Genomic DNA, 17,869 nt, shown 5'->3' with positions numbered 1-17,869 from the left:
AAATGTGTGTTCTGTGCTGGGTTCAGAAAGAATGTTGGCAGTGGTGGAGTAGGAAGGTCTGAAGCAAGAATACTTGGATAGCTGACACTTTCCTTTCTGGGTGGAGGTGGGGTGGGGGTGGGGGTGGGGGTGACGCAGCTGTGGCCTCTGCAAAGCTGGCCAGCAAGGAGCCAGTGCAGCCACAGGGGATAGAGCTGTTTTCTTCCCCTGGGAGAGAGACTGTGATGTAGGGAGCGGGCTCTGACAGACGTGCAGCACTAGCTGCAGGCAATTGGTAATAAGAAATTAGAAAGCAAGTATGATTCCTGTCCTTTGTTTCTTTGTGACGCAACCCTTCCAGGGAAGGCAATGAATTCTTCTCCTTGCGCGACCTTGTTCTGTTCCAGAGCTCCAAAGAGCACAAAGGTATCAACAAAGCACTTTCTAAAAGCTCCAATTCCAAATGTCAGAATGCTCCAAATCCACAAACACTTCTGCAGACATCCACTCCTCAAAAGCCTGTGTTTTGTTTGAACCGACTGGATATCCGAAGCTGCCCAAACAGCCCAGTATATGTTGACGGCCCTCAAATCTTCTGAGCCGGCCAACTGCTACCCTCATCCCCCATTTCACCAGAATCTCTACCAAGAAAAAAAAAGTGGGCAAATCTGTATTACTCAACTTCAACAGCTCAAGCATTTAAATATTTGAAGACAGAAGCATTTATCTTAAGTAACAAAAAGGACCCTTTTAAAAATCAACTACACTCTACTCAACCCTAAGAAATAAATATTTGGACTGATTTCTTTAAAAACAAAACAACGTTGGCGTCCCCATTCGGAAGAAAACTCATCTCTGTTTCATTTTCTCCTTGCAGCTGGCAGATCCCGTTCAGGAATCAAACTGCTGGTCCTTCCTTTCTGTCACAGTGTGAATTAAGAAGAAAAACATCCTCAAAGAAAAATGGATACTGCCAGCAGAAAACCCCAGGTTAGCCTGGCACCATGCCACCCTGCTTTGTCAGGAGGGTAAAGGCTGCTCCGCTGAATCTCCTACAGCTCCTGCTCCTTGTAACCCGAGAAAGGTCAACACTGGATGCACCTCTGCCGGCTTATTTAAGGACAGGCATGTGACTCAAGGCCAGATTTTGGTTGGCTGAGTTCTCAGACACATCCTTTCTTGATGGAAGACCTGGCTTTAGCCAGCTATTGCCAGCTTTTGACCTAAGGGTCCATTGGGACTACTACAACCATGGTGGACCATGAGACCAAGAGCAAACAGAGGAAGCAGAGCTGTGCCAAGGTACAGGATCAGTTCCAAAGCCATTCAAGAAGCTCCCTGACGTGTGAGAGCTCTGGAGGCAAGACAGAAACAAGGCCCGGGCTTTGCTTCCTAGTTAGAAGTCAGTCCTGTGCAGGAAGGCACACAACGGCCTCACCTCAAAACGTCCTGACTACTGCTTCTCCAAAATACACTGTCTGCTTGGGCTTACTGAAGTGGTCGTCTCTGCTTGCTGTAGCCAAACCATGCCTAAGCAGAGGGCCATCTGACCCTTCCTCCTGCTCCCTAGTCTCTACCCTCTGCCTTGCTTTAGGAAAAACTCTGGACCATGCCCCGAGATTAAAGCCTTCTTACCCGTGTTCTTCATTAAGCACTGGCATTATCACACTATTCTAGAACTTTCCCCTTCCGTCTGTTTCCCTGCTCCCCACCACTGTAAGGGTGGCTGGGTAGGGAAGGGCCTCACCAGAGCCCTTCACAGTCCTGGCTAGTGGCTTCATTCTACCTCCTATGTCCTGCCCACTGTCCCTGGCACTACACACCAGGCGTCTTACTATATTTTCCCAGTACAAGCTGACATCTTAATTTTTTAAAATTACATTTCCTTGTTTATTTTGGAGGGCCAAACATGTGAAAGTCACAGGACAATGTGTGGGAGTTGGCTCTCTCCTTTCATCATGTAGACCCTGGGGATTGAACTTACGTCATTGGGCGTGGCTACAAGTGGCTTTCCCAATGAACTATGTTAAGGACTCTAGATTGAACTTTTGACAAGGAACACATGCTTTCTAAAAAGTCTCTCCTTCATCCTGTCACCCCTCAGGATATGATTTAAGGGCCCCCGCTCCTCTGGTGGCTCTCTCTCCTCAGCCAGTGTGCCAATTCCAGTCTTATTTCACCAGCTTCTCTCCATGATTAACTGCGTGGCCTGAATCCCATCTTCCAAGGAGGTCAACCCAGACCCAAACCAAAGGAAAGCAGTGTAGCAGCGGGTCACATGGTTGGGTCCTCACATGGTCCCTGATGCTTTATTCTCTCTTGCCCTTGGTGTGCCACGTCGGGCAGGACCATGCCTCAGTGCCTTTGTGTCACTGATCCAACTGACACACATAAGAAGCCTGTTCAGTAATAGCGTGGGCTCCCCCGGGAGGCTCAGGCATACCATGCCCCAGATGCTGGCACTACTGAGAAATGAGTGACAGGTCAAGAGGATGCCAGCTCCTCCAAAGGCTTACCCACCGATGAAGTCACAGTGATGTGCCTTTGGTGTCATGTCCCCACATGTCCTTGCTGCCAGTTGCTTTCTGGTCTTGATGGGGTAAGTTGTTTCCTTCACCATATCCTGTCACCCAGGACCAGAACAGCAAATACAGCCAACCACAGATGAAACCCTCAGGAAACAGTAAAAACATAACTTTGCTCCTTCATGTTGATCTGCTTAGACATTCTGACAGTGAGAAGAAGTGAGGGCCAGAGAGCTCAGTGAGCAGCGCATTAGTCCTATTTCTTTGTGCAGATCTGTTTCCTCAGCTGTGGTAGGCTGGGTACTCAGAGTATGATACTGAGAACAGACACCATGACTTTGCTACCAGTGGGGTCCTGGAAGCCACTGCCCCTCCACTGTCTCTATCTCCACCATAAAATCGGGGTATAAACAATATCTGCCTTCTAAGACCATGCATGGGGAAACGCACAGGAAGAACAGCTGTGCCTCTGATGTAAGCTTTCACTGTGGACCCACTATTATTTCCCCAAGACCAAATCCCAAACAACACCTCATTTCATGTCTGCAATTCTCAGCTGGTTATTAATCTTCAACTGAAAACATTTTTTCCATGTTTATAGCTTATCGTTTTATACCACTTTTACAAATTTTGTTCTTTGTCAATTTCATGCATGTATAATGCAGATTCTGAATACTGAAACCCACCCCCCCCATAATCTCTAATGTCACTTACATCCCTATTATTTTCTCTATTCCCTAAAGCTCCTTTTCCACATGTGTGTCTTTTCACTTACTCATTCTAGAGCCAAGTTTAACCAAGACTACCTGTGTGACCATAGGTTTGGAACTATCCATTGAGCCTGTTGGGGTCCTTGGTGAGTACACAGCTGAATCCAGTGATTGCCCCTTCTCCAGAATCCATCAGCACCCAATAGGGACAGGTGGGGCCCTGCAAGCCTCTCCTAAATCCATGCCTGACTACTGACAGGCCGGGTCTGTGCAGGCACACTGCCTGAAGCCACGCTGCCATGGGATACTGATGGCACTGGTTACGCGTCCAGAAGACAGCATTGAGAAATCCTATTTTATATTCTGCTATTCTTGGGTTTAGAACTATGTGAAGAAATCAATAAAAAGCAGAGAATTAGCCGGGCGGTGGTGGCGCACGCCTTTAATCCCAGCACTCGGAAGGCAGAGCCAGGCGGATCTCTGTGAGTTCGAGGCCAGCCTGGGCTACCAAGTGAGTTCCAGGAAAGGCGCAAAGCTACACGGAGAAACCCTGTCTCGAAACACCAAAACCAAAACCAAAAAAAAAAAAAAAAAAAAAGCAGAGAATGAAACCAAACCCCTTACCAGTCAGGATGGAGAGCACAAGTGGGCGCAGCCTGCTCACCTGGTGGTAGGAGATGGGAACAGGCCTCCGGAAGACAATCCACTCCACGATTTCACTACATGGCGGGGTGGTCAAGGAGCCTGTGTACCGGTAGTAGCTACCCAGGGATGCGGGCAGGAGGTCTCGGAGGACGAAAGGATCCAGGAAGGTCTCCTTCTCTGTTTGGGGAGGGGGGGAGGAGAAGATCACAAGAGTATGACACAGCACGCCTCAGATACAGAGCTCAAAGCGCAGGCGCACTCAGATCCCACCAGCCTGTCCCTCGGAAGCACTCAGATACAGAGCTCAAAGCGCAGGCGCACTCAGATCCCACCAGCCTGTCCCTCAGAAGCACAGCTACCCGGTGGCAGGAGGACCTCAGAATATGAGGCAGCCAGGCAGCCTGCACTTCTTATAGACAAGGTTCTCCACGAGGCGAGGCAAGACGAGACGCAGCAGGGTGGTCCCTCCCACCCAGGGATCAGAACTCTCCTCGCGAAGATTCTAACAAGTCCTGCAGAAAAGCCCTTCCCAATCTTGCTCTATTTACCACAGAAGCCTTCTCTACCTAGCACCTATAAACTATGAACCAAGAGAGAAAACATGGAATAAAATGAGACAATTGCGAAAACAAACAAAACCAAAGAACAAACAAACAAAACCACCAATGAGCTAATGATACTAATTTCCCGAATGGGCCACTCCCTTCGCGAAGAATTCAGTCAAGACGCCTGTTAGATTCCACCCAGGGCGTTACCGAAGCACACCTTTGGGTGTGTCTCTGAGAATGTTTCCAGAGAGGATTGAATGGGGCAGGGGAAGCCCACCCACCCCACATGTGGGTGGTCCCACTACATGGGCTGGATCTGGGACTGAATAAATTAAAATAGGAAAAAAGATGAAAGAAGAAAACCAGCCAGTGTTGGTATCCCTCCCACCCATTTTCTAGTCAGCTAAGACAAGAGCAAGCAATCTCATGACCCCATTGACAAGCTGTTAGCAGCTCCCTGTAATACCTTCCCTAATGTAGCCGACTGTACCCTAAATCGTGAGCCACAGCAAACCGGCCCTCCTGCCAGTCAGAGATTTGGTCACAAGAATGAGAAAAGCAGCTGGGGGTGGTGGGCACACCTTTAATCCCGACTGGGGAGGTGTGATCTCTGTGAGATCAGGCTAGCCTGGTCTACAGAGTGAATTCAGGACAGCCAAGGCTACTCAGAGAAACCCTGTCTCAGGAAAAAAAAAAAGTGATGTGGGCGGAGGGGTGACTTATTGGTTCAGAGCACTGGCTGCTCTTCCAGAGGACCCGGGTTTAATTCCCAGCACCCACATGGCAGCTCACAACTGTCTGTGCTCCAGCTCTGGGAGATCCAACACCTTCAGACCAATGAACAGAAAATAAAATTAAATAAATCAATTTTAAAATAATAGATGAGAAAAGGAGAATTATTCAAGGCCTACCCAGTTACAAGTGAAACCTAGTCAGGGAATGTCTCTGGCCTTGAAAATGCTGGCTCTAGAAGGAGGCTGGGGAGAAAAAAAGGGAGGGAGGGAAGGAGACAGAAAAAGAGGGAGGGAGGTAGAGAAGGAGGAGGAGGGAATCCTTACTCAAAGAAAGAGCAACAATATTTAAACGGAGCCAATACAAGAGCTGTACGTGGAAAGCAGGCCATGCTGCAAGGTGGTGTATGTCTGAGGTCACGCAGCTTCAACCAAGGACCTCAAACGAATTAGGTGAAAACTGGGCTGGGGAGAGAGGACCTGGCCCAGTCTTTGCCAGGTGAGTTTTTCTGGTTAACTAGACACAAGCCAGAGTCACCTGGGCAGAGGGAATACCAACTGAGGGATTGCCTGGAGCACACGGGCCCACGCCATGTCTGTGACAGACTGAAGACTGAAGGGTAGGGAGGGTCGGCAGTCTGGGCTGTGTAAGCAAGCCAGCCCACAGGAGCCGGGAGTGACGCGGTCCAGCAGGAGTGCTCCTCGGTTTCTGCCCTGGCTTCGCTCACTGAGGGTTAGGACACAACAGTGTAGGCCAAACAAACTCTTCCCCCTCAACTTGTTTTTGTCAGCACAGGAAAGCAAAGCAGAAAAGCGCCAAGTCTGTGTAAGCTCACTCAGAAACCGGCTCTGAGGTGGGGTTACTCTCCCCTTCAGACTCCCATGCTGATCCTGAGGCCTCTACCGCTCCTTGTTTGTGGATGGGCTGTGACAGGAAGGACAGAAACAACCCAAGAGTAAAACCGTTGTGACCGTGAGGACAACCAGAAGGCAGTCTATTTCCGACAGACCACCACTGTCCATCCCATAACTATGGGAGAGAGAAGGCGGAAGTCTAGCCATATTATCTTATAAGAGCAAATTTGTTTAAACAGGGGCCACTCTACTCTGTCAGAGATTCTCTCCACTGGGGACTCTAGCTGACGGCCTCAATGGGAGCTTCCTCAGTCAATTTATGCTGGGTGTTTAATGTACCTGCTTTGACAATGTTTTGTTATCTACTATCTATCTATCTATCTATCTATCTATCTATCTATCTATCTATCTAATCTCCCTATTATCTATTTACCTAGCTATTATCTATCTATAATCTACCTATCAATCATCTATAATTATATATTAGATATTGTTAAATATCATCTATCATCCATCTATCATTATCACCTACCTATCTACCTACCTAACCTACCTATTATATAGCTGTCTATCATCTACGTATCAATCATCTATCATTATCTACCTATCTATCTATCTATCTATCTATCTACCTACCTACCTACCTACCTACCTATCATCTAGCTATCACCTATTATCTATCACTTGCTAGTTTTACTTTAGCTTACTGTAAACTTAATATACTCATTCAAAACTAAAAATACAGCAACCACACATCATTCTCTAGATTAAATGGAACGGTCTTATTATCCTCCCTACCAGGCTTAGTAGATTATACACCTTTCTTTCCAAATCAGAGAAGGCTCTAGTTTCTATCTGCATCTCCAGCATCTCCAGGTAAGACCTGAATTTAACCCTTCCCCCCCCTGCACTTACAGATGTCTGGAGGCTATCAAAGTCCTGCTAACAGTTTGCCTCCATTCCTAAGCAGCTTCCACCACAGCCCCCAAGACACTGGTGGTGGACTTCAAGTCTTCGAGCAACCATTTAGACACACCTCTGATGCCTGCAACTACATTCTTTCCATGGTTTGACAGTACTCATGCAGAATACCCAGTACAGGCACAGTATAACTTCCACACTTCAGAAGTCTGGCAGAAATTGCAAGAACCAGTGAAAGCAAATGTACTAAAATCACTGAAATTGTAGTATTTTCTGGAAGAGATTTTTTTTTTTAAACAAGACATTATGAGCTGTACTCTATATTAGGCAATATTCTATTCATATGCCAAAACACTTTCACAGCATTTAATATATGCAGAAGGTCCTGTTCTAAGAGCTTTGCAAACTTTAAATTATTTGATATTTAACTCCATTAAGTCAGTCCATTATGGACTCAATTCCCAGAGTTTACAATGTCAAACCAGGGAGCTAAGAAACAGGCCATCATAATTCCTAGCAGTTCACAGGTCTACAAAGTGTGCATTTTTGTGTATGTACGTGTGTACATGTGTGCGTGTCTACGTGTGCATATGTGTCCTATGATGCATGTGAATGCTTGCATGCAGAGGTCGAAAGTCAGCCTCTTAGGCAGTGTTCACCTTGTTTTTGTGAAAGGGCCTCTGGCTGGCCTGGAACTCCCCAATCAGGCTGGGGTGGCTAGCCAGAGAACCCCAGGTAGAAACCCATCTTTGTCATCCCTGCACTTGGATTACAAACGCGCTCCGCTGTCCCAGCTGTTTTTTAACGTGGCTTCTAGGGATCATACTCGAGCTTGTACAGCCAGCACTTCCCTGACTGAACTATCTCCACAACCCACAAGTATGCACTTTAAGATGCATGAGCAATGTGAAAACCAAGGCCCAGTGAAGCTAAACATGCACCCCCGTGTCCTAAGAGGGCAGAGTACAGTGATCACTTAGGGAAGGTCAGCAAGAGAAGCCCATTCTCCTAGAAGCTTGATTTTTTTTAAAAAGATTACCTAATAAATGCAAAAGTCTTTAAATCATAGGTTTTGCAATCAAAATCATGGGGGGAAAAGTGGTCCCGGCTGAACAACAGGTGAAAACTAGAGGGCTTGCCTCTCCACCCCCTGGCAAGTCTGGCCTTTAATTTTATCTGGTTAGCAGGAAGCCAAACCACAGAGGCACCTATCAAAGCGTGCTTGGCTTGGACTGGTTTGGCTGGGAGAAGGACTATTTTGGCCTCTGCTTGCTGCCTCTGTGTTTCCTGGTCCATGCAACAGCCAAGACAAAGCCTGGAGCCCCCAGAGGGTGTGTACAGGGCTTGGCATCGTGAGCGACAAAACTGCCACTTAGCTGTCTCCCTTGAGCAGGAGGTGAACTCGGCATCACACCGGCCTGCACCAGGATCAACAGCTCCAAACTGGAAGATCAGAAAACCTTGAGGTTTTCCTCTCGGGGCCTAATCCAATGTCAGGTTTTCAGAAAAGCAGGCTGTGTATAGACCATCAGGATGAAACACGATCATCCCGGCCAGCCGACACCGCCCCCAACTCCAGGAAGAGGTGATGGCTCTAACAAGTATGAAAAGATGAAGCAGCAACCTGGGTGGGGTGACGTAATATCGAGAGAACACTGGTTCTGCAGAAGCAAGATTCACGCCTCTGTGAGTTCTGTATGGTCTCATGAGAGCTACGAGTGTGGACCCTGCTGTATATTCAGAAGAGAGTCCCTGGCCTTGAGTGTTTATGAGGTGCGCTCAGTTCTGTGATGGAGCTGGTAGATGTAGCTAGGGGCTGGATTCCATTTGTCCCTTCGGTCCCCAAAGCTCCACCCAGGAGAAGGCTTGGGATTGCCCTAAGTAGGGGCTTTGGGAAAGAGACCACCATTTCTTCCGGAAAAATCCTACTCAGGAGCCCAGCAACTCTAACAGCAAAAAATGTAGCCACTCTGTTCAGAGATGAGTTGGAGACCAAGGGTCACTCTCAGAACTGCTGATTTAGTCCAGTTTGTTAACATTACAATAGGTGAGATGAAGGCCAGGGAGAATACAGACCTGGGGTCAGAAGCTTGAGGAGAACAGAGACTCAGGTATAATTCCTTCCTAGTATTTGGAAAAGCAATGCCATCAGGACCTACACCTCACCTAGAGCTTCTTCTTTTTCAACTTGACTACTGGTGCCTTGAGGACACACGCTTGTCTGTGCAAAGACTCTAGCCTGAGCTGTGGGATGCAATGCTATCTAAAAGCTGTGCAACTTTAGGCAAAAGCTTTAGCCTCTCTGGGCTATTTCTATAATCCATAAAACAATAATCATGAGATTTTATACCCTTCAGGGTTGCTGTGACAATTAAGAAGCTACTTGGTGTAAGGGGCTTAACAAAGTACCTCATCCACTGTAAGCCTTCATTTATCAAGGCAGCCCTGGCTGAGGGCCGGCCTTTGCTGTGCTTCTAAGCAAGGATAGCAAGCGTTCTCTGTAAAGCACCAGATAGTAAATATTTTAAGTTCTACAGACCAAGAGATAAAAATCAGAGATATCATGTTAAGACTTATGTAACAGAATCACTTCTACAATCTTATTAAGGACATTCTAAATTCTAATAATAACTGCATACACCCTTCAAAATATGTCTGCATTAATGAGAAGACAGTAGCTCACATTGGGGGAATAACATTTTGCCTAATTAGGGATGCGGTGTAAAAGCTCAGGGGCTGTGCCGAAACTGGCAATGGGTTGGTTTTCTGTCCACAATTTGCCTACCTCTACCTTTAAGTTTTGGAGAAGGTCCCACAAAATGTGGCACAAATATCACCCTCGTAAGCTGTAGCTGGAGTTTCCTCCAGTTCTGCCCAGCACCACGGACCCCGCAACCACTTATAAAATAATCACTCAGAAACTTATATTAATTAAACTGCTGGGCCATTAGCTCAGGTCTACCACTGACTAGCTCTTACACTTAACTCAGCCCATTTCTGTTAATCTATATGTCGCTACGTGTTCCGTGGCTTTACCTGTTGTCTTTACATGTTGCTCCCTGGATGGCAGGCTGGCGTCTCCTCCAGACTTCCACCTCCCAGCCTCTCTTCTCTGTTTGTCCCGCCTATCCTGTACTTCCTGCCTGGCTACTGGCCAATCAGTGTTTTATTTATCAATCAATCGCAGTAACAATATTCACAACATACAGGGCATCCCACAGCAATAAGTCATAGCCAGACTTGCAAGAAGGTCAGGAAAGACACGCTATGTGCTCAGGTGCCATCATCACTTACTTTGTTTTTAGGTTTTGAGATGTTTTGCTATGCAATGCAGGATAGCCTTGAACTTGGGAACGGAGGCACCTAACATGGCAGAACTTCCAGCGCTGTCCCCAGTCCGATTCAGCCACAGGTACTGAACTAACAGCCCAAATGTGAGATTCCTGACGACAGGTTTGGGGAAGGCGAAAGAACACGTTTCCAGCTGAGAACCTAGCTCTTCATGAAGATCTTAATAATTCAGACCCTAGGGAGTACAGAGTCGTGCTCTAGCCAAGCCACCTAGGCTAGCATCACAATTCAGCTTCTCCCCAAGGCTACCATGCTTCTCTCTAACTGATGTATCTCTGAGACAAGATAAAAGCAGTGCCCTATGCTGGAGTCTGAACAGTAACCAGTTACCACTAATTAAGAGGTTAGGAGAGCACTTGGCATTGAGAGCGCCCAGAAACGCTGTTCAATAAAACTTGTCTGTCTGGTGATCGGATAGGGCTGTGTGCTCACTCAGAACTGCATACTTCCCCCAACTTCCAGACTAATTAGTAACTTGAATCCACAGCATTTGTATTGCACCCACTTACCAGCTGAGAAAAGCACATGAAACACTAGGCTCCGCCCACCATTCACTCCATTACGCCATAATAAGCAGGTACTGTGCACTGCTGGATGAAAGAACTGAAAAGGACTAAGCCTCCTGTCCCACTTCCAAGGATCCCGGGTGCTGTATGCAGACAATATTATATTTTAATAATTAATTGTTCATCAAAGAAAAAAATGAGGAACAGGGATGCTAAATTCAAAGTTATTCAAATTGCAAAAATGAATAATGCATGACTTTTATATTAAATACACACTGTATTAAGTAGTCTACATTTCACCCAGCTCTGTCTTTCATTTTTTAAGCATTTTGAACGACAATATGAATAATCAGTTAGGGGAGGTTTGTTTGGAAAAAGGAATACCTTATTTGAATGCAAATGAAGTATATTTGAAGATGATTAAATTTTTCTTATCAATTAGGAAATTTTGTGTGAGGGCCTTAAAGTCATGGTCAGCCATTAAGTTCAGCCCAGCCCGGTTACCCTTGCAGCTTCCTCTCAACATTAAATTATATCTGGCTCATTCTGTTCAATTTCTTCTTTCTGATAGCAGTGCCAAGAGGCAATTTTTAATTAAAGAAAATTTGAAAGATTCAAACATGCATAATTGGATTAAAAATGTGATCATTAAAACATTAGATGATAATCATCTGATTGATTGCATTTTTCAGTGTGTTAATAACTTAATATTTGTAATGCTTTAGTTACATAGGGACAAAGAAGGTTCTTTATAAGACAAGCTGAATAGTCAACATATAGAAAAGACCAGTGAAGTCATCAAGAATGGTGGAATTTGTCAAGGATGGCGACACACACTGCTAGTCATAGAGAAGAGTGGGATATTCAAAAGAAGCAAGAACAAGACAACATTACTGATTCTGTCTTCCTAACATGCACACTCTAGAGGAAAACCCAGAACATCTACAATGCCATAAATACCTAAAGTGGCTGTGGAGGCCAAGGGAGACTGGTTTACAGGTTGGAGAAGCTGCCTGAAGAACCCAGGTCCCCAGATGCGAACACAGAGAGGCCCTGGATAGTGAGTCACACAACCCTGCTACAAAGCCACCTGGCCTCCTTGATTGCGTTAGTGGTTTGACCAAGCATGGCATTTTAATTTAAAGTTGATGTTCAAATAAAACAAAAGAGAAATTATATGACGATCACAGTTGAGAAATGGATGTGGCACTTAAATTTCAGAAATTACATAATGACAAACTCCAGGACCATCCCAAGCAGTTTCGGGGCTTGTCTCTACTTGTAAGGCCCTGGAGATCATAACTGACACAGCGATACATTCCCATGGCTTCCTTTTAAACAAGTCAAAGAGCTAATTCACAAAAGAGGAACAAGGTACACAAGAACCAGCTTATTCAGACAACAAGCAAGAAATGGTTGATGCCAGAAGGTGGCCCAGCAGAGTGGCATGAAAAGGCATCTCAGACTGGGCAGAGGGACATATGCCTTTCATCCCAGCACTCCAGAGGCAGAGATGGGCAGATCTCACAGAGTCTGAGGCCAGCTGGGACTCCAAACTGAGACCCTGTTAAAGAAAAAAGAGAGAGAATGAGAGACAGAATGAAAGACAGAGAAAAAAGAAAACGCATCTCGGAATTTAGTACAACTGGGCTCAAGTCAGTGCTCCACTATGGGAGCTGGGACAGCTCAGCTGATCTCTCCGAAGCCTCAGCTTTTCTATCCTGAGCAGCATTGTTATCTCCTAGGCAACTGCATGGATGAAACAAGGCTACCTGTAGAAAGCACCAAGGCAGGGCTAAGTGCACAGCAGGTCAAAGAGCTGGGACAGATCTGCTTTGTCCCCACCTTCTGGCTCTGTACCCTAATCAAAACAGTACTGCTTACCACAGACCATCTTTACCATCAACATCTCCATTGTTCCCTTTCTTTTCTAGATCCTGTTGTCTGCAGCTCAGACTGGCCGTGCCCTTGTGGCCCTCCTGCTTCAGCCTACTGAGTGCTGGGATCTCAGGCATTTCCCACGTGCCTGGCTGCATTTCCTTGAAGTTTTGTATGCCCCAGCAAAGTCAAGCGCCATGCATCGTCAGGTGGAGGCAGATGCAGAACACTCCAGATGACATCACCACCTGTCCACAGTCCCCAAGCTGACCTCAACAAGGGAGATCAGCTCACACTGAGTGCTTCCCATGTGCCAGGCACACTGTGTGCTGGAAGACAATGTATCTTTAAGATAAACCAAAGACCTCACCATACAGTGGGGAAAACTGAGCCACTGAGAAAGTAGGTGATTTTCTGTACAACTAGTCACAGGGGGAAATAATATTCAAAGCCAAATCCTGTGCTCTTGGCCCGGGGTGACAGTACTTCTCCTATTAATGTGACATATGGGCAGCAGAGAAGCACGGTAGAAAAGTCACCCAAGGGAGACCAGTAGATCTCTGGAGATCTTTCTTAAACCCTTTGTTCTTTATATTTCACTGAAACAAGGTTAAGCATGTTTCCCTAAACTCCCGTAGTCCTGGTTCAAACAGTAAAGCATTGACAAAGGAGGGTGGTTGAATGAGGACTTCTGAGGCCTTTTTATGTCCTAACACTATTGTTAACAATGCTATTTAGTGATAAAATAGCAATCACACAGCATCCGACTTCCTGGACTTAGCCAAGAAAAGAAACGGAAACAGCTCCCATCTATGGTGGAGGTTTTGATAAACCCAAATCCAGGAAACTGGAAATGGCTTAAGCCTGTCTGTTTCTAGAAGATTTTGAGATCAAAAGCATTCAGATAGGCATCAGTCCTTCCTGGATCCATAAAAAGACAGGAGCCAATTAGCCAGGCACTGGCTGCTGCACATTTATAGCTCACTTCAGGAAAGTTCCATGTAATTAAGTGCTGGAAACATAAACTTCAAACGGGAAATTTTGTCGCGTGTTATGATGCTCAAAATCACCAGTGAGCTGTAAATGTTCAGAGCTATCAGTGAGCCACAGACAGCAGAGCACTGGCTTCCTCATTCAAAAGAGAGAAGATGATTTAACGATTGCTTCAAGGTAAACATTCCAACAGAACCCTCATTAATTCGCTTGAAACACATTTGGAGTATGTGAGGATTGGGGAAAGATCAAAACCAAAGCTCAGTCTGTTACATGGTGAGTATTGACCCAACTAAGTATTTATACTATCTGATCTCTCTCTCTCTCTCTCTCTCTCTCTCTCTCTCTCTCTCTCTCTCTCTCTCTCTCTCTCTCTCTCTCTCTCTCTCTCTCTCTCTCTCTCTCGCTCTCTCTCTCTCTCTCACACACACACACACACACACCAGTGGATAGGGGCAGTGTCATGAATAAAGCAAACAAATTCCAGCTTCCTCTGAGATGAGGCTGGCAAACTTTTTCTGAGAAGGCCCAGAGAGCAAATATTTAAAGCTTTGTAAGACTTAAGCATTGCTGGTGACAACTACCATCTGTATAACAAAAGCAGCCATAGATATCTGTGGACAAATGAGTACGGCTGAGTGATAAAACTTTATTTATAATGACAAGCAGTGGGCCAAGATTTGTGTGACTTAATAAAACTTTGAACAAACAAGCAGGAGGCTTGATTTGGTCTACAGATTATAGTTCCTTGAGTCCTAATCTAGAGTGCTCTGGGTACACAGCAAGTATCATTCCCCATGTCTGCCCAGCCTCAACACATTTATCTAAGGTAAACCATTATTCTCATTTTTCAAATGGAAATATTAACAAGAGACACAGTCATTTGCACAGGATCACATAGCTTCCAAGCTAGAGTCAAAACTCCAATTCAGGACAGCCTGAACTGACAAGTACTTCTAAAATATTCTCCATGTCTGCTGGGCTCCCAGGATCAAGTGGAGAGTAAGAAAACACACTTGTATTTTTGGACACATGAAGCAACTTTGCAGACATATGAAATGCCAGTCTTGGTAGTACCAGGAATGCCAAGAATAGAGAGGAAACTTCGAATGAGCACAAGACTGTCCCACAGGCAAGGGCCGTCTTTTTTCCTTGGACCTCAGTGTCTTGCCTGGTGTGTTCTGGGCACTGCATGGTGGAAGGAGGAATGGACTCATTGAAGATGCTTAAAGCTCATAGGCACAAAACAAGCGAGACACCTCAAACGAAGGCGGCTCATCTCTGTGATGTCTTACTGCTGAATGACACAGGTGACTATTTGTTTGTGTCCTGATCAGTGTCCCCAAAGTCTCCTTTCCTAGAACTTGTGCTTCGATTCCAGAATTCATGCAGATATTTTCAGAAAGTTTAGCCATTTGGCCCCAGATAGTTGTTTTAATATTTTTTCTTTTTAGATATGAGCCCCAGTCATAACAATGATGGAGCAATAGCAATATATTAGAGTCCTCTGAAATACTTTTTAACTTGCTCCTTCACCAGAACCTCTCTGGTGGGACTCTGTGAAGATGGAAACCTGCGGATGGGGCCACACACAGACACAGTGGCAGCAGCCTGGGAGGAGCAGGACCTTACAGCTGGGTCACTTGTCAAGGTGTGACAGCTTCCCAGCAGGCCCGCGTCCCCCGTCTGTGCGTCCTGAGGACTAAGCAGTTGACTGCCCAAGGGTTCTAGCAGATTCCATGATGCCTGGTGGGCTGGTCTGACTTTCCCGGGTGTACAATGATCATGCGGCAACACAGATTCCATGATGCCCGTTGGGCTGGTCCGACTTTCCCCGGTGTACAATGATCATGCAGCAACACAGAATCGAGGGGCCTTTGGTAGACTGTCACCTGCCCCCCTTTGCTGCTTTTTCCTTTTTCTAAGCCCCAGGAGCAGAGCAGATTCTGGCATCTAAAGTTAGCTCTTAATGGTACGAACCCGAAGCAGACACAGTTCTTTCATTGGTCTCCAGCCAATTAACATACAGAAGAAACAGCCTGGCAAAAAGGTCTTAGGAGAGTGTTGTCGCTCCCCTCGGCTTGCTGTGCGGTCTCTCACTTCTGAATTCTAGTCATCCTCTGCTTTGACTATAGAATGTAACGTAAAGGTGTGCAAAACCAAAATGCCAATCACCCCAGAAACAGTCTCAGTGGGTGGCCTCCACTGGACTCCCGGGACACACTCCCTCTCCCACTCACTCCAAGAAGTGACGTCTTTCATTTTGAAATAATCATGCTGCTTTCCTTTCAGACTTACCACCGAAATCTTGTAAAACCTTGTTCCAATCTCCCTCAGCTTCCTGGTTCTCAAATACGCCATGCTGCTTGGTGGTCCACTCTTTGTCATTGTGGCAAAATGCTTTACTGTATGATTACAACGAGTTGTCTTCGCCTCTCCCGCTAACGAATAGGCTTTGAGGCTTTTTCGGCATTTGGGTAATTGGAAGTAGCAATGCCACAAAACTCATCTGTTGCCAGGCACATTCCTGAATTTCTCTTTGCATGGTTTTCCAGAGTGACTGTGTTAACGTATTATCACACAGCATGTACCAAAGTCCTGGGTATTTGTATCACAGCTAGCACTCAATACTTCTGGCAATTCAAGTATCAGACTATCTATGCATGCTGATAGGTTTTTGTTGTTGTTTAAAGCTTTGTAGATGGGGCATAGTTGAGAAATTAGTGTATCAAACACATGAACTATTTTTTTAACTCACAAAGAGCCAAATGTACAAACCAACAGGGATACCAGGGTGAAACTGTGTTATAACTAAGCACTTACCCTCTATGAGGTGTGTCCAACGGAATATGGCCCAACACAAAATAATAAACTTACTTTGGAAATCATGTAAGGTTTTGGTAATTTGCTTTTGTAAACTCAACTGTGTGATTCTCAGGTATGAACTTATGTGTGACAACATCATGTCTCATTTCAAAATGTTGGGCATACCCATATAAACAGGTAACAAAGGACATTTTTACACCCAAGAAAAGCCCCCTGCGCCTCCCCTCCACCTCACTCTCCCATTCTGACTTGCATCGGCTTGGACTAACTGGCTTGTTCTTGAGCTTAACATAAACAGGCCATGCAGTGTCTGTTCCTCTGGGTAGGTTGGTAAGTTGCCATTTTTTAACTGCTGTATGTAATGGGCTACAACCTAATATGCCACGGCTAGTACATATGTTCCCACTGCTGAACACTTGGTATTTCTAATCTGTAGCTATTAAGAACAAAACTGTTTACAAGTCTTTTGTGTGGCTGTTTCTCTTGTGTACACACTTAAGCATGAGCCTGCCAGATCAGAGAGTGAGGCTCTGGAAGAGTGCAGCTCTCTGAAGGGGGTCTGCTAACCAATTCACCATGCCCAGCCGTGAGATCACAATCTCGTGAGATGGAGCCTACCTGCTGTTTCAGAAACCCTCCAAGTCTGGGCATGTCTAGAATTAGAATCCATTCTTTATTGGTGAAACGTCAGTTGAGGCAGGTGCGATGTGAAAAAAGTAACCAATGTACTGGCACTTGCTCTTACCACGATGTGGCAAAACTTGGCTGGGGCATTAACTTACACAATTTTACTTGCTCACTCCACTTCCTCTTAGGGGCTGGGAATGACTCCAGCCACCACAGGACTTTGTCCACAGACTAAGTAGAAGATGTATCCTAAGGCAAGGGGAAAAGAGAGAGAAGCACAAGGCAGATGTGCCAGGAAAGGTGTTGCATGGCATGTTCCTCTGAGTTACAACATTCCCCTCACAGGGGGAGGGGAGGCCCCGGAGCCCCAGGAGTGTAAACAAAGGTTACATGTCTGGAGCATGGAAACTTGGGAGACTCTTGAGGGCAGCTTTTAACACTGTTAACAGTATGAAAGGGCGTACCGGTTGCTTGAGCTGGAGACTCTCACAAGCCAAATCCAGAAAGAAGGATGTATTTGGGCCTTGGAGCTGGCTGCATGGTGTATAAGCAAGCTCAGGGTCACAGCTTTCAGAAGTCATCATCCATGTTGGAATTGGTTTCTGCATATGCAGCTGCTTTAGGGTTGTCCCTGTTCCTTGTAAGTAAGCCCTCACTTACACTCCTGTTAGTAACCCCAACACAATGTTCACCAAACTGAACATTGGCACAATTGTTACCTTGGTCTGTCATGGGCTCCCTTTCTGGGGTGAGTGCATGTGAGTGTTGCATCTC

General features: G+C 45.9%; 1 protein-coding gene across 3 annotated transcripts in view; it reads right to left on the bottom strand.

The window, feature by feature from the left end:
- Ptprg (protein tyrosine phosphatase receptor type G) overlaps positions 1-17,869 on the bottom strand; it is a 695,461-nt gene that overhangs the window by 130,504 nt on the left and 547,088 nt on the right. For all 3 annotated transcript variants that reach the window (XM_028880550.2, XM_028880551.2, XM_028880552.2), the window contains one exon: positions 3,879-4,036. In XM_028880550.2, coding sequence (XP_028736383.1) covers positions 3,879-4,036 — 158 coding nt within the window. The remainder of the gene's footprint in view (positions 1-3,878; positions 4,037-17,869) is intronic.

The sequence above is a fragment of the Peromyscus leucopus genome, chromosome 9, assembly GCF_004664715.2.
Source record: "Peromyscus leucopus breed LL Stock chromosome 9, UCI_PerLeu_2.1, whole genome shotgun sequence".
Taxonomy (NCBI): Eukaryota; Metazoa; Chordata; class Mammalia; order Rodentia; family Cricetidae; genus Peromyscus; species Peromyscus leucopus.
The sequence above is the reverse complement of the archived record's forward strand: the minus strand, read 5'-3'. Positions and strand labels throughout refer to the sequence as shown.